The sequence below is a fragment of the Cupressus sempervirens genome, chromosome 10, assembly GCF_028749045.1.
Source record: "Cupressus sempervirens isolate cs-2001-9-10 chromosome 10, ASM2874904v1, whole genome shotgun sequence".
Lineage (NCBI taxonomy): Eukaryota > Viridiplantae > Streptophyta > Pinopsida > Cupressales > Cupressaceae > Cupressus > Cupressus sempervirens.
The window spans coordinates 707,625,566-707,645,715 of NC_143127.1; the positions used below are offsets into that span (position 1 = coordinate 707,625,566).

General features: G+C 36.4%; 1 protein-coding gene across 10 annotated transcripts in view; it reads left to right on the forward strand.

Moving 5' to 3' along the window:
• LOC149535778 (uncharacterized) overlaps positions 1-20,150 on the forward strand; it is a 218,642-nt gene that overhangs the window by 119,486 nt on the left and 79,006 nt on the right. For all 10 annotated transcript variants that reach the window (XR_016356742.1, XR_016356743.1, XM_089803414.1 and 7 more), the window contains 2 exons: positions 2,766-2,812; positions 2,893-2,920. Coding sequence is in view for 8 of the 10 variants with exons in the window: in XM_089803414.1 (XP_089659540.1) it covers positions 2,766-2,812; positions 2,893-2,920 (75 nt within the window). In the remaining 2 variants the exon portion in view is untranslated. The remainder of the gene's footprint in view (positions 1-2,765; positions 2,813-2,892; positions 2,921-20,150) is intronic.

The following is a 20,150-nucleotide window of genomic DNA, read 5'->3' on the forward strand; positions in this document are numbered from 1 at the left end:
ATTTTATTTGTGTTGAAAGTTCAAAACACAACTGTTTGTGCTATCTCAAAATAAAAATAAACAAAAAACAGTCGCTATGTGTTTGGAACTTTCAAATAAAGCTAAAAGGAATCAACAAATGAATAATGTATCACAAACTTATCCCAAATGACATGGACTTGATGCTCTATTACCTTCTTCCCACTATTGTTCTCTTTTTAGTACAGCTCTTTCTCTTTCTGTTCTTCACAAATTAGAAAATGTCTAAATGAGCTTTCTTTTTGTTTTTAGTTGTTTCTAGGTTTTTTTAGGTTTTAGGTTGGGTTCAAAGGGGTGTGGGGTTCCTTGTTGGTCCACTTGTCCCACCCCCCTCAAAATTTTCAAAATTATGTTTTAAAAAAAAAGTTATAAAGTGCTTGGGACATATGGATGACTAGCCATCCCTTGACATACCTAGGGATTCCCATAAATATTTTTGACATGCCGAGGATGTTTACTTTTTCTTGGCAAAATAAGTGACAAGGTGGAGACATTTTTTGCCTGTTGCTGCATCCCTTAAATATCTGTTATGAGGGATAGGGTTGTCTCTACCAAGGGATGCATCCTTGAGGATTATAGGAAAACATATGATGGTATCCATAGGCAGTAATTGATGGAATATTTTCATTGATGTCTAGGCACTCGGGAGATTCTTGAGATGTTGTCATTGATGTCAAATGAAGACATGAGATTGTTGTTTCCTATAGCATGATAGTTTGATCGGTGCAAGGGTACCAAAGAAAAGGTTATTTAACGGGTTTACATATATAGAGAAAAGAAGGTACATTAAAGTTATATAAGAAAAGAGGCTTAAAAAAGGTTTAGAATGAAGACTTCATCTGGAGGATACATTATTGTATGTAGTAAAAGATATTAATGTGAGCTTCTCCATCTTTGGTTATTGGCAAACAAGATTTGTGAAAGATGATATCATAAAGGAAGGAAGATAAAAGTAAAAATAAAGAATTAGTGGCAATAAGAATTTTAGTGAAAACAAGAATTTGAACAGCGAGTAGACCGACTGTGTAGCACGATGAAATTACAAGTCATCATTTATACAAGTCTGAAGTATTATATTTAGCAATGAGTTTGCAATGAATGGTGAAGATAAGTTGATTATCCTATCGCGAATAAATTAAGGGCATACTGAAGTCACTGATATAAGCAAATTCATACAGATGTTGTTAAGAGTTTCCAAGTCAGTCTGCAAAGAGAAAACAGAGATATTCATGTCATTGTTAATTGAGGAAATAATATTATCTGATAAATCCATGGAACGTGCAAAATAATATGAATCATATATGTACAGCAATGAAGAGAAGCAATGATTTATTAAAAAGTAAACTCATGGATTTGGTGCGTATCCTACCTCCTTACACATCAACATAAAGGACATGACAAGATGACCCAATAAAATGAAGGATGTAAAACAACGGCAATGTTCTGGAAATTATATATGACAGTGTCAGACCGAGTTATTAGGAAAATACCAGATCTAAAATCATATATAAAAATCAGTTTGATTGAAGATAAGTTGTGAAATGAAAGTATCCATCATCAGTTGAAGCAAGCAACATAGTCAAGGTGGAAAAGAAGTTTGTGTGCAGTGGGTTTGGTGCTTCCAGTAGGTCGGAGACTGCAAAGTATGGGAGTTGGAGCTTCCAGTGAGTCGGTGCTCATAAACATAGGGGTTGTAGCCTACAAAACATTGTAAAAGAACGGTTTATATAAGAAATCATTTATTTTCCGTGGTTTTCTCCCACATTGGGTTTCCACCTAAATCATTGTGTTACTGTGTTCATGTGCCTAATTATTGATTTCAGCATTTAAAGTTATTAAAGCAATTATTTGGATAAAAGTAATTGGGAAATTTGTTATTATGCTAATTCAGCCCCCCCACTCTCAGTATAATTGCATGCTCTTCTGTAATACTTTTGATAAATACTAAAACTTAATTACAAAACAATGGGTTTTGATGTCTATAGATATACGTCTAATGCATATTGCAAAGGATGCAGGCTTAACTAAGGCACTTAGCCTTAAAGACAAAAATGAAAAACCTTAGAACACCCTAGACAAGATTACAAACTCCAACAAATTACTTTTACAAATGTCAGATCTGTTATACAATGTCTTTTTCTGAACTTCATATTTACTTATGGACAAAAAATAATTTCTTTATTCTATATGTTGCAATTTGTTCTTTTATATAAATGAGCATTTTTCATTTTGATTTAGCAGAAAATAAAACCATCCCATGATTGATGAATTAAAATGAGCCACTAAGGGATGTCAATATCAATGCTCGAATTTCCAAATTCAATTTCTTCCGTGTGCGCCCTCTTACACAGAGAACTGAAGGGGTGTTTTCCAGATGATAATTTTATCTTCTTGAAAAAAGTCTGTGTCTTTGCGCCCAAAAGCACTCTCATCAATCAACCATCATTATATGTTTAAAGTTGTTTTTGTTAATATCTACCCTAAACCATCACCTATTATTTCAGGATGTTTGAGAAGTGAAAACATTCCCAACCTAGTCTTGTATACAAATTAAGTTCTCCATGCTAGATGCCCCAGCAATGGTAAGGATACACGTTTTGTGAAACAGTGAGGTCTGGCTTTTCTTCCATAGTAATGGACTTTGCAATAATTTTAGAAAACATTAGAATAATTAAATATTTCTCTTTATTTTAAGCTAGAAGAGTTCCACGTACCCTCACGATTTTAATTTTCTAAATTTTGTGTAGGAAGCACTCGAGTGCGTCAATGGCTTTGTCCCAAGGTACTAAAAGAGGTAAGGCAAGCTTGTTTTCTTAATTGATCAAACGTTGCTATATAAGAAGTGCTTATGGATTGTGTCTTTTTTCTGTACAGATGATCCGTGTCCTAGCACCCAACACAGGTAGGGTATGATCCATTCCTCAACATGCACAGGTCTTTTTCCTCTGAATATATTAAAGTTACCGCAAAAAATACATTTATAGTCATTTTTTGTTCTATTTTTCGATTTTATTTTGTTTCATGATTGTTAATACCATTCTGGAAATTGTCATTTTCATGAAATGTCATCAGTTACAAAGTAGCAGTCAAGCTTTGTTAATCCTGGTCTAAGTGAGTTTGAATGGTTGATCAAACAATTTTTATGAAAGAAACTAGGCTTGCACTACAAATAATGATCACTTGCATTTGGTATTATTCATATGTGCTATCAAATATAAAACATTGCCTTTAAGTCATTTAAATTGACTATGCATGCATGTATTAGATATTTTTTAAATACTAATTGTTAATCATCTGCAAAAATTGATTCTTTAAATTGTAGATAAAAGAATCTATAGTCCTCCACCACAATCATTAAAATTTCATACTTGATCTAAGAGAGTCTTTAGCTAAAAAACTTGTAATACGTAAGGAAGAAAAGCTAATGCACAGAAGCAATTCCAAAGCTTGAGTATAACTCTATCAATGCTCGAGCATGGTTAGCACGACCCTTCAGTTTGAAACAAATGGCTTATGGTACCAACTTCGTCTCATAACATGCACAAATAAACCTTTATAATAACCAATCTCAAACTCTACCAACTTTTTTGAGCCTTCCCAAGTTTAATGAATGAGCATTATAACTAGTATAGATATCTTAAATAAATCTATCTAAAGAAATGCCGATAGATATCCAGTACAAAATAATTATAATTTAATTTACTACATCTAAAATTATTTATATTTTCTTTATCTCCATTTATTTAGTTTTTACTAACTTAAACTTTTTATTTTAATTTCTTAAAAAATGGGTGATTTATATCTTCAAATATTATAATTTAAACAGATATTTTATGTGGTATTTATTAAATTGTTTTAAAAAGTATATTTTATTTATAATAAGATTTAAACTTTTGACATGTAGATGGTTGTCAAATTTAACCTAGAAGAATAAAAGTTAACATTAACACGCTCACACCATCCCACTCCCCATTCTGCCATTGTAGAATGCCTATCGGCATTAATAAACAATTGAATTCTTACTGATTTCCCATCATATCTTGCACTTTATACTATGAACACTTAATGAACAGTTCGCATGAAAATTTGAGTGGAAATTTTTATTAATTAATTATTATGATGCAGCTTTGATACTCGGAAACAAATATATGACACTGAGTAGGAAATGCAACTCAGTTTAAAACATAACATTGCAGAGATTTACAAATTATTGTTGTTAGGAAAGTTAACACACCAAACAGAGGTAATCATCTGCAAGATATTTTTGAAGTTGAGGGTTTTACATCTGCAAGATATTTTTGATATGGACCACATTACAGGTCTGAATCTTTAGAATGATATGAGTTTTTTATATGCCTGCATCCAATAGGAGCTCCTGAAATCCCTCACCAAGTCCTCTCATTTTTAGTATTGATACCTGCAGAGATTATTTTATCATCCCAAGGAAGGAGCAGATCTTCACAAATCGCTGTAGCTAACCGACCCTCAATAACCAATGCTGCTCAGACTTCTGGTGCTTGCTAAAACACTGTTATGCTCAGTGATTCAAAGTAGAAGGAATTCTTCAAATTTTGAATGCCTTTCTGAAACAGTGTTTTTTCTTCTTTGTACACTCAACCTGTGCAATTGATTCACGTTTTGATCATTCATGTCAAGGATAGAAACATCTTCCTATAAAGGTATGTTTAATGAATTGTTGGAATTTCCTTTAGCTTTATAAAAATGAAGAAATAATAGGCAGCCCGTTGAGAAAATTGTCATTAATGTCAAAGAGACAATTGGTGCCAAAGGATAATATTGCATCAATCAATGGCAGCCAACTGTTGACAGACAATCACACAGCGGTGCATATGGACAGTGATATATCATATCTAAATGCACAGCTAGTAGACATTAATTAAAGGCAAACTTAACTAAATCCACAGTGATTTCTAAGTAGCAATCCATACAAGGAGCAGCAATGGAAGTTAATGAACAAACAAAGGAGAAATATAGATTTATCTGCAGTGATTTTATAATGATAAATATGATTATTAAATGGCAATTTATGTCGAGTCTGACATGTTCGTTCAACTCCTGACGTGAGGGGAGGAGGTGAATAGGGGCATCCAACGAGAACTGATATGGAGGGAGGCAATCAATATCAGTCCCAATCGAGCTCAGCAGAGAGGTTGCCTGAGCATACCTACAGCGAGCTCTAGTGCTAGTATCGGAGCTTGCCGTCATAACAGAGGAGCATTAGGCCAGATAGGAGTATCTAGATCGGTTACCAATCGAATTTGCAAACCCATGGAGATGATGAAGGAACCAGATCAAGTCAAATATAGATGCAAGTTTGAAGGGATGAGCACCAAACTCGGCTAGTATAATACAATGAGGGGTGAACCTGTGGCATCTAATGATACATCTCAGAAGCAAAGTTTGCATGTGCTCGATCGAGGCCCAATCCGAGACCAGAAGAGAAGGCCCCAAAACCACGAAGACGTAAAGAACAGTTGGTTGCACCAAGGAATCAAGGAGGAGGGATAGCTTGGATGGAGTGTCCTAAAAATGATGTTTGAAGCGGCTTATGTCGCTCAAGCATAACAAGGGATCCCATGCCCTTATTGACTTTGGACTGGATGGTCGGTCTCATACTGAAGCGGGGTCCTAAAAACTTCACTCCAAGGTACATATTGTCATGTCCCCAAATTTTAATGTAATTTTAAAAATTAAATTAATTAATTAACTGGTCACAGAATTTAAATAATATAAAGACCTTTAATTAGTTATTTTAATTAATTAATATGGGGCCCAAGTTAATATTTGTATTTGTGGTTCCGATTGATTTAATATATCTCGGATCTATTTTTATTAGTTTCTGTTGGTAAGTGTTGTCGTCGGCTATTTGTGTACACCCTAGGAAAGGTTTTTCCCAACGGGTATTTAAGTACGGCTTGTAGGTAATCGTAGATGGGCATTTTGATTATTTATTTTGTACTGGGAATTCTCGTTGGGATTCTTTGTTCTTTGCCATTTTGGAAGTGAAAGATCTTCCCTACTTGGCTTATTCGGTTTCGGTGGGATTCAACCCTTGCCCTATTTCGTTGCATGTAAAACTTCGCTCGGATCTGGCAAATCAGAGCACCATCCTATTGCAAATATTAATTAAGGATATTCGTGTTCAATCTCCATTCTTGTTTGGTTTATTGATGAATTCGTATCTATAAATTTATGGTTGCATAACTCAACATTCCTCTATCCGTACACCATCGATCCCCCACATCACAAAGTGCATCTTTCGTATTACAATTGTACGAGTTGGACAACTCCGTAACTGTACTGCTGCTATCACACAGTACGGCTTGTCTTCTCCCCACACTATACGACTATTGCACCTCCATCCCATATGGCCATAGTGACATTCCACCGTATGGCCACCACACTATCGTATGACCTTTCAGGGGGAACTACCTGAAGCACGGACCCAAAGCACTGGCCATGTGAAGCACTAAGGGAGAACTACCTGAAGCACTGGCCACCTGAAGCACTACTAGAGAACTACCTGATGCATTGACCTTAAGCACTGGCCACATGAAGTATTGACCTGAAGCATTTACTGAAGCACTGACCCGAAGCACTAAGGGAGAACTACCTAATGCACTGACCTAAAGCACTGGCCACCCGAAGCACTAACCTGAAGCACTGGCCACCCAAAGCACTAAGGGAGAACTACCTGAAGCACTGGCCACATGAAGCACTGAGGGATACTACTTGGAACACACAGCCAGACTACCTGAAGCACACTACAAGATTACCTAAAGCATACTATGGGACTTCATAAGGAAACTCTAGAATTGAACATTACAATGGTATCAGAGCAGAAACCTTTCAGGAGCATCTCCGAAACTTTCGGGAACATTATCGAGACTATTCGGGAAATCTCCGAAACTTTCGGGAACATTATTGAAACTATTCGGGAGCATCGTTGAAACTTTTGGGAACATTATCGAAACCGTACGGAACATTACACATATATGAAGAAGTAATCTCAATCTCTTGTGCCTGAAAGAATAAATGAAGGTGAGAGGTCTTTAAGCAATAAAATACCATAACCCGAGTCTTACCCAGATTGACCACAAGTTCGCGTTGGTTACATAAGGAAGCCAAACCATCAAGGAACCTCTGTAGACCCTCCGAAGAAGAAGATAAAAGAGGCACGTTGTCTGCAAAAAGGAGGATGGAGATCAAGACTTGATGTAAGTAACACCCATCACCGGGAAGCGAGGAGATCTTAAGGAAGTCCAAAAGCTCATCAATATATAAACCAAACAGAGTGGGGGAGAGAGGGCATGATGTGACACCTAATCTCACTTCTACCCTAGCCTCCTCTAGGGTCTCCTTAGGTCTCACGCTTGACCTAATAGGGTTGCTAACTTCCCCTAGTTTCCTTACGAACCTAACAATGTGGTCATAGGCAATTCAACTAGGTGCACACTAATGTAAGATCTATTACTCTTCTCCTTACAACTAACTCCAAATCCTCAAAAGACACCACAAAGGGATGGATGGCTCCTAAGAAGGCAGTTGGATCCTCCACAAAGTTCACAAACACCAACAATTTGAAATCCTACTCGAGTTCCAAAGTCCATGCAAGATTTCCTCAAATTGCTTGAAACATGGCTGCAAGCAATTAGCCCTCCATATGGAATAAAACTCAATTAACTTGCAAAAATTCTTAATAAGAGGTCAAACAATTCATTGATCTAGACACCCTTTTCAGAGACCTTAAGGATTTTGGGGGTCTAGGGTTCCCAACTTGTCCGTATAGTATGACCCCAATTCTAGCCTAAAACCAAGGGTTTTAAGGATTTTACTGGCTTTCTACAAACAAGTAGGCTTTTCCCTCCATAGAACTCGTGCCAAAAGCTCCCATTGAAGTTGGGGCTTCTCCACTCCTTCCTTCAACACTTTCCATGCTTTGGTTGAAGTATTTTACACATTCAACCACTCCTAACACTTTTGCATCAGACTATGATCCCTAGTCATGCAACTTTGGCTTGCCTAGGGCATCGCCATAAAAACCATTGCCTTTCTTTCCAGGGCCCTCCTTTTTTGTACAATATGTACAAGGAGTCACCTTCCATATCCCAAGAAGTCGTATAGATCCTACAGTGGGAGAGGGAGTTATGACCCCATCTTGCTCCAAGAGTGGATTCAGAACGACAGACACACAAAAATCAAAACAATTTCTACAAGCAACTAGAACTTCACAAAACCACAAACTAGCAATGAACAAAATCTCACATTGATCTCTACCAACACTTTAAGCAACTACAGTTCTTAATCTAATCCTTTAAAGTGCCAAAAAGCTTGAAAGCATAAAACTATAACTATTAACTTGCTGACAATCCATATACACCAGAATTCTTCCAAACTTCCAACCTTGACAAAAGGTCGAGGATGGCCTTATAAGCACATCCCAATTCCTATCCCAACGGCCTCAAATAGTTACAAGGCTCCAACTGTAAATTTGCTTGGTTGCAAGAAAGTTTGTCAATGTTGTCAATGACAACATTGACAAATTTTTGAGCAATTCTTGCAATTTTGAGCATTTGACTCTCAAACTTGCTCCACATGATACCAAACCTTGCCAAAGACCTTACATGGTTAGAAAACATGTAATAAGGACCTTCAAACCCCTATTTGACCTTCTTGCCCTTCAGAACACAAAAATGCTCTATGAAGCCTAATTGAGCAATTGGGAGTAACTGTGACCTTTTGACACTTACCCATCTTAGCTAACCTCAACTTAGGACTAGGTTAGGTCTCTTATTCACCTAGTGGTGTAGCTAGATCCACTACAAGCCAAAATCCCAAAGGGAGCCCTAGGTCTTCCTTAGCCCACCTAGGTGTCCCCGCACCATACTCCTGTGGACAATAGGTTTGTGCTGATACCCAACTTCCTGAAGTCTTCTACAGCAATCCATGTGGCTTCTAAGTTTGGTTTGTGTCTCCACTTGATAAGGTGCTCCATGTACAACTTGTTCCTAGTGGCTTTCTTGACTCTTGAGTCTAATACCTTTTCAGCTTCCAACTTGTTGGTGGAAGGGACTATTGTAGGTTCCAAATCATCCTAAAGTCTTTGATTGCTTTGAGCATTAGTACGCCAGGGACCTTTCAACTGAATCAAGTCTTGCACATTAAAAATTGGGGATATGCCCAAATCTGATGGTAAATAAACCTTGTATGCATTTGCCCCATATTTTGCTATGATCTTGCAAGGTCCTACCCTTTTCATTTGCAACTTAGTAGGTACACCTTTCTACAATCTCGCCTTGTTTAAGTGCACCATGACATAATCTCCAATGGAGAACTGGACGTCCTTTCTCTTTACATCTACTTTGGCTTTCAGCTTTTGTGTATTGTCTTGGATGGTTTTTCTCACTTGCTCTTGTATTTCCTTCATTGTTTGGGCAAAATCATCAGCATGCCCACTCCTATGTTCCATACCTCCAAGATCCCTCAATTTACACACACCTCTAGAATGCATGCCATAAACAATTTCAAATGGGCTTGTTCCTGTGGTCCTATTCTTGCTATCATTATATGCATGCTTTGCTAGGGAGATAATCATATCTCATGTTTGCCCATACTCCTTAGTTAGGCACCTTAAAAGATTACCTAGTACCCTGTTAACCACTTCAGTCTGACCATCTATTTAGGGATGGTAGGTGGATCCAAATGACAAGTTTGTGCCAAGTCTGCTCCACAAGGTCTTCCAAAAGTGACTCATGAATTTTACATTTCTATCTGAAACTATGCTTAATGGAAGGCCATGAATCCTCACAACCTCTTTGAAGAGCCAATGTGCAATGTGGTTTGCATCATTAATAGTTTTGCATGGAATAAAGTGTCCCATCTTACTGAATCTGTCAACAACTACATAGACACTGCTATAGCCCTGTTTTGTCGAGTAGACCTACTGTGAAATCCATGTTTACACATTCCTATTGCCTTTTTGGGATTGGTAAGGGCTGATAGAGACCTGCATTACTCATTCCACCTTTAGGTTTCATGTACACTATGCATTGTTCCACATACTTGGTTACATCTCTGACTAATTTAGGCCAATAGTATCATCTTTGGACCAAGTCTAGAGTCTTGCTTACACCAAAGTGTCCACTTAGACTCCCATTATATTTCTCCTATATTAGGTTCTCTCTTACGGATCCCCTTGGTACACACAACTGGTTACCCTTAAAGAGTAGTCCATTTTGTAAGGTAAATTCAGAAAATTTGCTATGAAAGTGGTTCTCAAAATCAAAACATACCTTTTGTGGCTCTGAAAAGTCTTCATTCTCCTTATAGAGACTCTTAAAGCTCTCTATCCCAATGCTATGTAGCTGAACTTCTTGGACAGTTAATAACCTCCTAAGGCATCTGCTACCTTGTTCAACTGTCCTTTCTTGTGCTTAATTGTGAAAGTGAATGCCTACAAGTATTCCATCCATTTCAAGTGCCTATTACTCAACTTTTCTTGAGTATTGATGTAGCTTGGGGCCTGATTATCAATAAATACAACAAATTCCTTGGGCAATAGATAGTGCCTCCACTTCCTTAGGGACTGAACTAAGGCATAAGGGTCAAGGTCATAGGAAGAATATTTCTTTTTGGCTTCATTGAGTTTTTCACTAAAGAAGGTGACTAGCCTACCTTCTTGACTCAACACTCCCCCTACTGCTAGGCCACTTGCATCACACTCTAGGGTGAAGAGTTTTTCAAAACTAGGTAATTGCAAAACAGGTTGGGTAGCTACTTGCTTCTTGAGCATTTCAAATGACTTTTCAGCTTCTAAGGTCCATCTAAACTTGGACTTGACTCCACCCTTTATGGTCTCTAGCAAAGGTGCACATATACCACTAAAATTTCTAATAAATTTCCTATAGAATTCAGCAAGACCATGAAAAATCCTTACCTCAGTTGATGTAGTAGGTGGTGGCCTGTTTAGGATTGCAGCAACCTTCTCTTGATCCATCTTTAGGGTGCCCTTAGACACCACAAACCCTAGGTACACAAGCTCTTGGTTGAAGAAGTGACACTTCTCAAGGTTGATAGCAAGCTTTTTCTCATGAAGTCTCTACAATACTGCCTCCACATGCTTGATGTGTTCCTCAGTTTTGCTGAAGATGAGTATATCATCTAGGTACACTACCACAAATCTTCCTTTGAAGTCTTTAATAACTTCATTCATGAGCCTCATAAATGTGCTAGGAGCAATAGAGAGAGCAAATGGTATCACTAGCCATTCATAGAGCCCATCTATGATCTTGAATGCTATCTTCCATTCATCTCCCTCCTTAATCCTGATTTGGTGGTATCCACTCTTCAAGTCCAATTTTGTGAAGTACATTGCTCCTCCAAGACAATCCATGAGATCCTTAATCTTAGGTATGGGAAACCTATGCCTGATTGTGATCCTATTTATGGCTCTTGAGTCTGTACATAATCTCCATTTCCCTCCTTTCTTGGATGCTAGCACAACAGGTACTGCACATGAGCTTATGCTCTTTTGAATTAGACCTTGGTCCATCAATTATTGCACTTGTCTTGCCACTTCCAAGTTTTCGTTTGGAGTGAGCTTTGTATGCTGCTTTATTAGGTAGGGATGCATCAGGAACAAAGTCTATTTGGTGTCTTATGACTCTTCTAGGAGGTAGGGCAGCAGGAGTTCCATCACTTACTATGTCTTTGTATTTCTCAAGCAATGCTTGTACCTCCTTTGTACTTCAAAAGCAGAATGCATGGAGCGATGATAGGATTTGTAGTCAGCATCAAACTATTGGTTCATAGGGCAAGTGTTATGACGTTTAGTTCTAAGGAAGAGCAAAGAGTGGTGAGGGATGGAGAGGAGAGCGGACTCCCAAATGACAGCAACAAGTAAATCAAACATGGAGGAGGCCTCACAAGAGTCGTCAAAACAATCAAGGTTAAGAAGCCTCCTTAGATGAGAGGAAAAAAGCTCATAGTTACCATCAATGAAGCGGAAACTAGCAGAGGGACAGGTAGCCATAGGCAAGAGATGAGGAGGTTGGAGAGAAGAGAGAAAAGGCGATGTGTGGGGAGAAAAGTGAAGAGTAATACTGAGGAGAGTATGATCAGCTAAGGGGAGGCGTGAGATGGTGAAGCTGTGAACGGAGGGAATGAAGGAAGAAAAGGTGAGGGCATAATCCACAACATTCGAGCCCCAACAGTGAGGCCAGGAGGTAAGGAACTCAGACCCTGGAAAGCATGCGAGACCGTTCAAGATCACCAGATCCAAAGACTCATAAAGTTGGAGTAGATCGTGACCATAGCTAGAAATTGGTCCTCGAACATTATCAGAAGTCCGCTAAAGTCCCACAAAGGTCGGATCTATCTATGAAGTGCAAATTAAATCAAGACAACGGTCATATATAGGAGTTTGAAGCTCTCTGTTTCGTGCATTGAAATCCCCGAGAAGATTATTTGTAGAGTTATGAGGAGATTGTGAGAAGATTATTTGCTGAATTATGAGGAGATTGTGTGAAGATTATTTGCAGATTTTTAAGGAGATAGTATTCAGATTTTTGTGTCAGATATATGATCAGCTTGTAGTAGATCGAAGAAGAGAATTATAGCAGATTGTAAAGGAGTGTTACAGAAGAATTCTAAAGAGAAATCTTGTGGTTTGGTGGTCATATATTGAATGAAGGGTTGTCTCTCGGGCCTCTTGAGCCTTGGTGCTTACAAACAAATGAGGGTTTCGTTCCTCTAGTAGGTTGGTGCCTATCAAAAATTGTAAAAAGAAGATAAGAAGAGCAATAGTTTTGCCATGGTTTTCTCCTAGAATTGTTTCCACCTAAATTGTGTTGCTTATTGGTTAATTCTACATATGTCCTCATCAATTGGTAGCAGAGACAACACCTTCAAATTAGTCTAACAAACTAGAAGGTAGATTTAAAGAGAACACAAGGGTGCATAAGAAGTATTCTCTTCCAACAAGGCTCCTTTGTTCGATGGAGCAAATTGTGAATTTTGGAGCTTGAGAATGGGAATGTATATAAGTGCCCTAGTATTTGACATGGCAATTAGTGGTAAATTGATATAGAGCTCCATCAACTCCATTAGTTTCAACACAAAACAAGTAAAAACAATGGTAAAGCCAAAAATGCAATCTTAAGTCGATCAACTGAATCAGAATTAGAACTTGTGAAACTGATGCATTGCGAATCTGCCAAAGATGTATGGGATAAATTATAAAACACTTATGAAGGAGATAATAAAGTAAAGATAGAAAAACATCAAATGCATCAAGAGTAATTTAAAAGTCTAAAGATGATGGATGAAGAAAATAATGCTGCCTATATGCTTTGAGTAGATGGGAGAGTCAATATCATAAAGGGGCTTGGATAAAAATAGAAGAATCGACAATATTACAAAAGATATGTTTTGCTATAGAATAGATGAGGGACTTGTATGAATCAACCATGGGCAAGTTGTCAAATATTAACCATGATATTCGTACTGGTTTGAGAAGTGCAAACCGCACCTTAATCTTCTCCCATTATATCATACAAAAGCATATATATACACTAGACTTGGCAATAGAATGGGCGGCGATCCTTGGCAGAAAATATATCTTGTACTAACTATAACAAATTGTTATGTTAGTTAAACATTTTATTATTTCCTCAAGGCGCCAATTTCTACAAGTGGTGTTTGGGCCGACCTGGAGAGGGTCATGTCCCTTTAAGGGAGATGCCCTTTGGTCTTGATATAAGGGGTAGGTGTTATTGTAGTTTGAGGACACACAATAAACATAAGTCTACTCCTTCAAGCAATACTACCTGTACGAATTTATTGCAGAGATAAAACAAATTCAGAACAGAATTAAAGGTGATAACTCCTCCTACTTTCAAAACATTAAGAAGATCATCTTCAACAATAAAAAGATATTGTAAAACTCTGAGTTTTTAGAATAGAATTTGTAGAAACTTTGCATGGTGTCAGAGCCAGGTTGTTGAACCTAGGCTCTGCAAATTAAGTAATCAGACCTTATATATATCTAGCATCATTCTCCTCTCTTCAATGGCATACACAATCAAACTCGAGAACAGGTTTGATGGGAAAGAACACTTTGATGCCAAGAAATTCAAAATCATGATGATTCTTGAATCAAATGATGTAAGACAATTTGTTGAATGAGCATCCAGACAACCTACTGTTGAATGTCATAAATCCTTCTGGATTAAAGGAAATAAGAAAGCCATTTAGATCATATTAGATGGAGTGAAAAATGATATCCTACCTCTCCTAACAAAACATCAAACAACATTTGCTACGATGAATGCACTACTAAATGCATATGAGGTTAACAATGCAACTAGAGTTCTCGCACTATAAAGGCAACTTAATCACATACAAATAAAGAAGGGAGAATTGATGAATTCTTACTTCCTAAGGGTTGCCAGCCTAAGAGATGAACTTGCAAGTATAGGAACCATCATTAGTGACATGGAACTAACACTGATGGCTATAGATGGATTACTCGATTCATGGGAAACTTTCGCACAAGGAGTAAGTGCCAGAGATAAACTTCTTGACTTCAATAGACTTAAGGGAGATTGTCTTTAGGAAGAATTCAAAAAAGTAAAGAAAGGAGGGAAATTGAAAACAAAAGATGAAGAATTTCATGTTCTTAATACAAACTCCAAAAGCAAGAAGAAACACTTCAAGAAGAAAAGCGGTAATCAAAAGAATCACAAATCTAAGAAAGATCTATCTAAAATAAAGTGCTTCAGATGTGAAAGGTTTGGACACTACGGATCTAATTGCCTTGAGAATTCTAAACAACAAGTGAACTGTACAAATGTTACTAGGGAAGAAGATAACTACGATCTTGAGAATTGTGTATTGTATTCGTCACTATCAAATGAAGTCTCAAGTAAAGCATGGGTGATTGATAGTGGATCATCTAGACATATTACAGGATACAAAGAAGCACTAGATTCTATATCAGGAAAAGTTAATGGCGAAGTCACCATCGGTGATAATTCAACACATTCGGTCAAAGGAATTGGAAATTGCATCTTGAAACTAAAATCAAGAAATTCTCTTCTTCTCAAAGGAGTACTCTATGTACCAGGAATAAAAAGAAATCTAATCTCGGTTACAACACTTGAAGATGATGGACATAATGTTGCATTCGTGGATGGTAAAGTAATCACTTGGGTTGAGAACTCTTCAATGAAGAAAGCAAAATTGATTGGTCAGAGAAAAGGGTATTTGTATGACTTAAATTCAGAACCTAGTCGACCTATTCAAGCCTTAATTTATGAAGTTGCGGACATAAATGAAATATGGCACAGAAAGTTAGGACATCTAAATTTCAAAACCTTATCAACTATGGAGAAGATGGTTACTGGGTTACCTAAACTAATTAAAGACCACTCAAGCATATGCAAAGGGTGCGCTCTGGGTAAGAACACCAAAAGTCCATTTCATGATAGCACTAGAAAAACCAAAAATGTTTTGGAATTAATCCATTCAGATTTATGTGGACCTATGTCTGTTCCTTCTCTTACAGGATTCTGGTACTATATTTTGTTCATAGATGACTTCTCTAGGAAAACTTGGATTTACTTCTTAAAATGCAAAGAATTAGAAGAATCCTAAAGAGACTTAAAGAATTTAAAACATTAACTGAAAACTTATCAAGACATAAAATTAAAAGTCTTAGAACTGATAATGGAGGGGAATACACCTCAGATTTGTTTAAAAGGTTTTGTAAAGAAACAGGAATTAAGAGAGAGTATACCGTTCCTTATAACCCAGAATAAAACGGGGTAGCAGAAAGAAAAAATAGAACAATTATAGAAGCTGCTAGAGCTATGATTTTTGATTAAAAATTTAGAATATTATCTTTGGACAGAAGCCTCTTGTACTGCTGTCTATATTCAAAATACTGCTGTCTATATTCAAAACATAAGTCCTCACTCCTACCTTAGAGATAAAACTCCTGAAGAAGTCTTTACTAAGGCTAAACTCAATATAAGTCATCTTAGGATTTTTGGGTACCCTCTATATATCCATGTTCTAAAAGAAAAGAGAACTAAGTTAGAACCTTTCGGGAGAAAAGGTATTTTTGTAGGGTATAGTGTAACATCTAAAGCATATAGGATTTTCATACCTGGACAGAAAGATATTGAACTTAGTAGGTATGTAATTTTTGAAGAAGATCCAACAATCAAAAGAGCCCTAAGTTCTGAAGAACCCTCTCGTTTACCTAATTCTGAAAGAAATACTGAGTTTGAGTCTCAAAGGGAGAACATGGAAGAAATTGAAGATGAAATTGAAAACCTTAATTTTGGAGAAACTCAAAATTCAAAGAAAAGACCACTTTGGGCCATTAAAACAGTCGAGGAAGCACAAGACTTTGTTGCACCTTCTAGAACAATCAGAGAAAGCAAAAGACCCAAAAGATTTTTTAGTTATACAACAAACATGAATGATTTGTCTAAATCAGAACCAACCAATACTTCAGATGCTATTAAACATATAGCTTGGAAAGAAGCTATGACAGAAGAATACCAATCTATTATGAAGAATGATGTTTGGGAAATTGTTCCAAGACCTAAAAGAAAATTTGTTGTTTCTTCCAAGTGGATATTTAAAATAAAGCACGCTGCTAATGATAGCATTGAAAAATATAAAGCTAGATTTTTAGCCAGAGGATTCTCTCAGAAAGAAGGGATTGATTATGAAGAAACTTTTGCTGCTGTTGCCATATACACCTCTCTAAGAGCAGTTTTGGCTAGTGTAGCATCGAAGGGATGGAAAGTACATCAAATGGATGTAAAAACAACATTCCTAAATGGAAAGATTACATAAGAAGTATATTTGGAGCTACCTTGAAGGATTTGAAACTCATGATCCTAATGTTTTTGTTCGCAGTCTCAAGAAAGCTCTCTATGGGCTTAAGCATGCTCCAAGGGCTTGGTATAAAAGAATTGATAAGTATTTCACCAGCTTAGGATTCTCCAAAAATGAAGCCGATCCAAATTTATATTATAAAAGAGATAAATATGATATAGTAATTATGATATTGTATGTTGATGATTTACTAATAACAGTTGATGATCATCTGATAGATCAATGCAAGAAAGATTTAATTAGAGAATTCGAGATGAAAGACTTAGGACTCCATTACTTCCTAGGAATGGAAGTACGACAGAATTCTGACAGCATTATACTTAATCAAGGAAAGTATACATCAGATATTTTGAAGAGATTTGGAATGTGGAATTGTAAGTCTATGTCTTCTCCAATGGAGACTAATCTACATAAACTTAAAGAAGCAGCAACAGAATCACCTTCCGTAGATTCTACTCTCTAAAGACAGATGATTGGGTCCCTTATGTACTTGGCAAATACAGGTCTTGATATTTTTTATGCCGTTAATGCCTTAAGTCAGTTTACGTGTGAGCCAAAGGAGATTCACCTAGTTGCAGTAAAAGACATTATGAGATAGGCACTCTTAATCTTGGGCTCAAATATGAGAAAGTTGACTTAGATTTACATGGATTCATTGACTAAAATTGGGGTGGAACTGTTAAAGACAGAAAAAGTACTTCAGAATGTTGTTTCAGTTTAGGATCAGCAATGATATCTTGGATATGCAGAAAACAATCTTCAGTAGCACAAAGCTCCATAGAAGCTGAATACATTGCAGCAGCGATGGCCTCTCGAGAAGCAATTTGGCCGAGGAAGTTACTTGTGGGATTATTTGGGCAAGCTATAAATCCTACAATTATTCATTGTGATAATTAGAGTTCCATCAAGCTTTCGGTTAATCTAGTTTTTCATGACAGGTCCAAGCATATCAAAATTCCTTACCATTATGTAAGTGATATGGTAGATAGGAATACTGTAAAATTAGAATACATTTGGACTCCAGATCGGACAGTATACATTCTCACCAAACCTCTCTCTAGAGTGAAGATAGATCATTTCAGGAAAAGAATTGGTATTGTTGAATTGTAATTCATTTGTATTCTTAAATTATTAATAAAATAATTTTATTGTCAAACTATTAACTGTTATGGGCTCCACCATCTATATTCATTATTCAAGAGGTGACGATCTCTGAGGTAATGAATACTTGTATAAAAGACATTATGAGAGATGACGATCCCTCAGATAATGTATTGAACAATATAGAACTATTGTTAGATCTAGGTGAGTTCGAGATCATTTGTGACATAAGCATTTCCATGTCTATGAATCACAACTTGGATAAAGGAAGAATTTATTCTTTAGACTTTATCCTGTGTTCTAGTAGATCTTAACTCAAGATCAAGTTTTGATATAGGATTGCCAGTTCCTATGAATCACAACCTGGATAAATGAAGAACTTAATCATTCTTCGGATTTTATCCTGTGTATTGCATTACATGCAATACTGACATCACTAGTATAAGTGATAAGTCATCACAAGATGGTTATATGACTCAATATTATATGTTACATGATACCATTTTCTCAGAAGATTCAGATAGATATAGAGATAGATAATTGATGATGCTAGATATGTTATCTCTCAGTATGATTATTAAGTTAAGAGGGAGCGTTAAATATTAACTATGATATTCATACTGTTCTGAGAAATGCAGACCGCACCTTAATCTTTTCCCATTATATCATACAAAAGCATATATATACACTAGACTTGGCAATAGAATGGGTGGCGATCCTTGGCAGAAAATATATCTTGTACTAACTATAACAAATTGTTATGTCAGTAATACATTTTATTATTTCCTCAAGACGCCAATTTCTACAAGTGGTGTTCGGGCTGACCTAGAGAGGGTCATGTTCCTTTAAGGGACATGCCCTTTGGTCTTGATATAAGGGGTAGGTGTTATTGTAGTTTGAGGACGCACAATAAACATAAGTTTGCTCCTTCAAGCAATACTACCCATACGAATTTATTGCAGAGATAAAACAAATTCAGAAGAGAATTAAAGGTGATAACTCCTACTTTCAGAACATTAAGAAGATCATCTTCAGCAATAAAATGATATTATAAAAGTCTGAGTTTTTAGAACAGAATTTACAGAAACTTTACACAAGCTACATGGAAACCTTACAACATATTAAATGAGGACAAAAATAGACAATACATCCAAAAGGGAAGCAACTTTAAAGCCAAAATAAAAACAAAGAAGAAAGAATCTAAGTACAATGAGTGTTCCAAGGAAGAAACAAACAAGGAGGAAGTTATTTTTCTTCAAAAGACAGAACAAAAAACAAGAGAAAATTACCATTTAAATGTTATACGATGGAAGAGTAGAGCACAAAAAAGAAATGCAAGGGTAATGGAATAAAAAACAAATCCAAGTGTGTTGATTATAATGTTACTAAAGTATAGAGAAACTTGAGAACAATCATTGAAAGCTTGAAGGGGAGACAAGAGAGCTTTTGAAAGCGGAAAAATAAAAGGAAAACCCCCTATTTATTATAGATGAAAGAAAAGCTCATTATGAGAGAAGAGCAAGAAGCTCATTGCAATGATACCATTCAAGAAGAAATGAGAGGAGAAGCATCTCTTAAATAGAGATGAGAGGACTTACAAAGTAAGTAACAAATAAATGAAAACTACCATTCGTAATGTCTATGCAATGTGTCAACATCCTCTTAAGGAGGATAAACTAATATTCCTTAATAAAGGAAAATAAAATAATTTACATGTTGAAGTAATTAGGTATTTTCTAATTAACTCTATTTTGCTTAAGCTAAACTTTAGGGTTTTGATCTCCTTTATAAGGATGATCTCTCTTTGTAATCTTATTCATTCAATAAAATTTGCAATTCTTTTTCGCACATCAAGAATGTTTCATCTTCTGTGGATCTCTGAATTCGAGGCTCCATAGCTTTGCTCCTCTCTTTCTGTAACAAGTGTTTGCATGCAGTGATTGTTGGGAGCTGTGGGGTTGAGCTTTCATCAACTTCAACATTACATGTCCTCACACATGTACAAGAGGGCAAATTACATGTAAGTATTCCAAAGGAACATCCTAAACTACATTTAACCAAGGAAAGATTAATTTTTTTAAAAGCACTTTATTAACAAA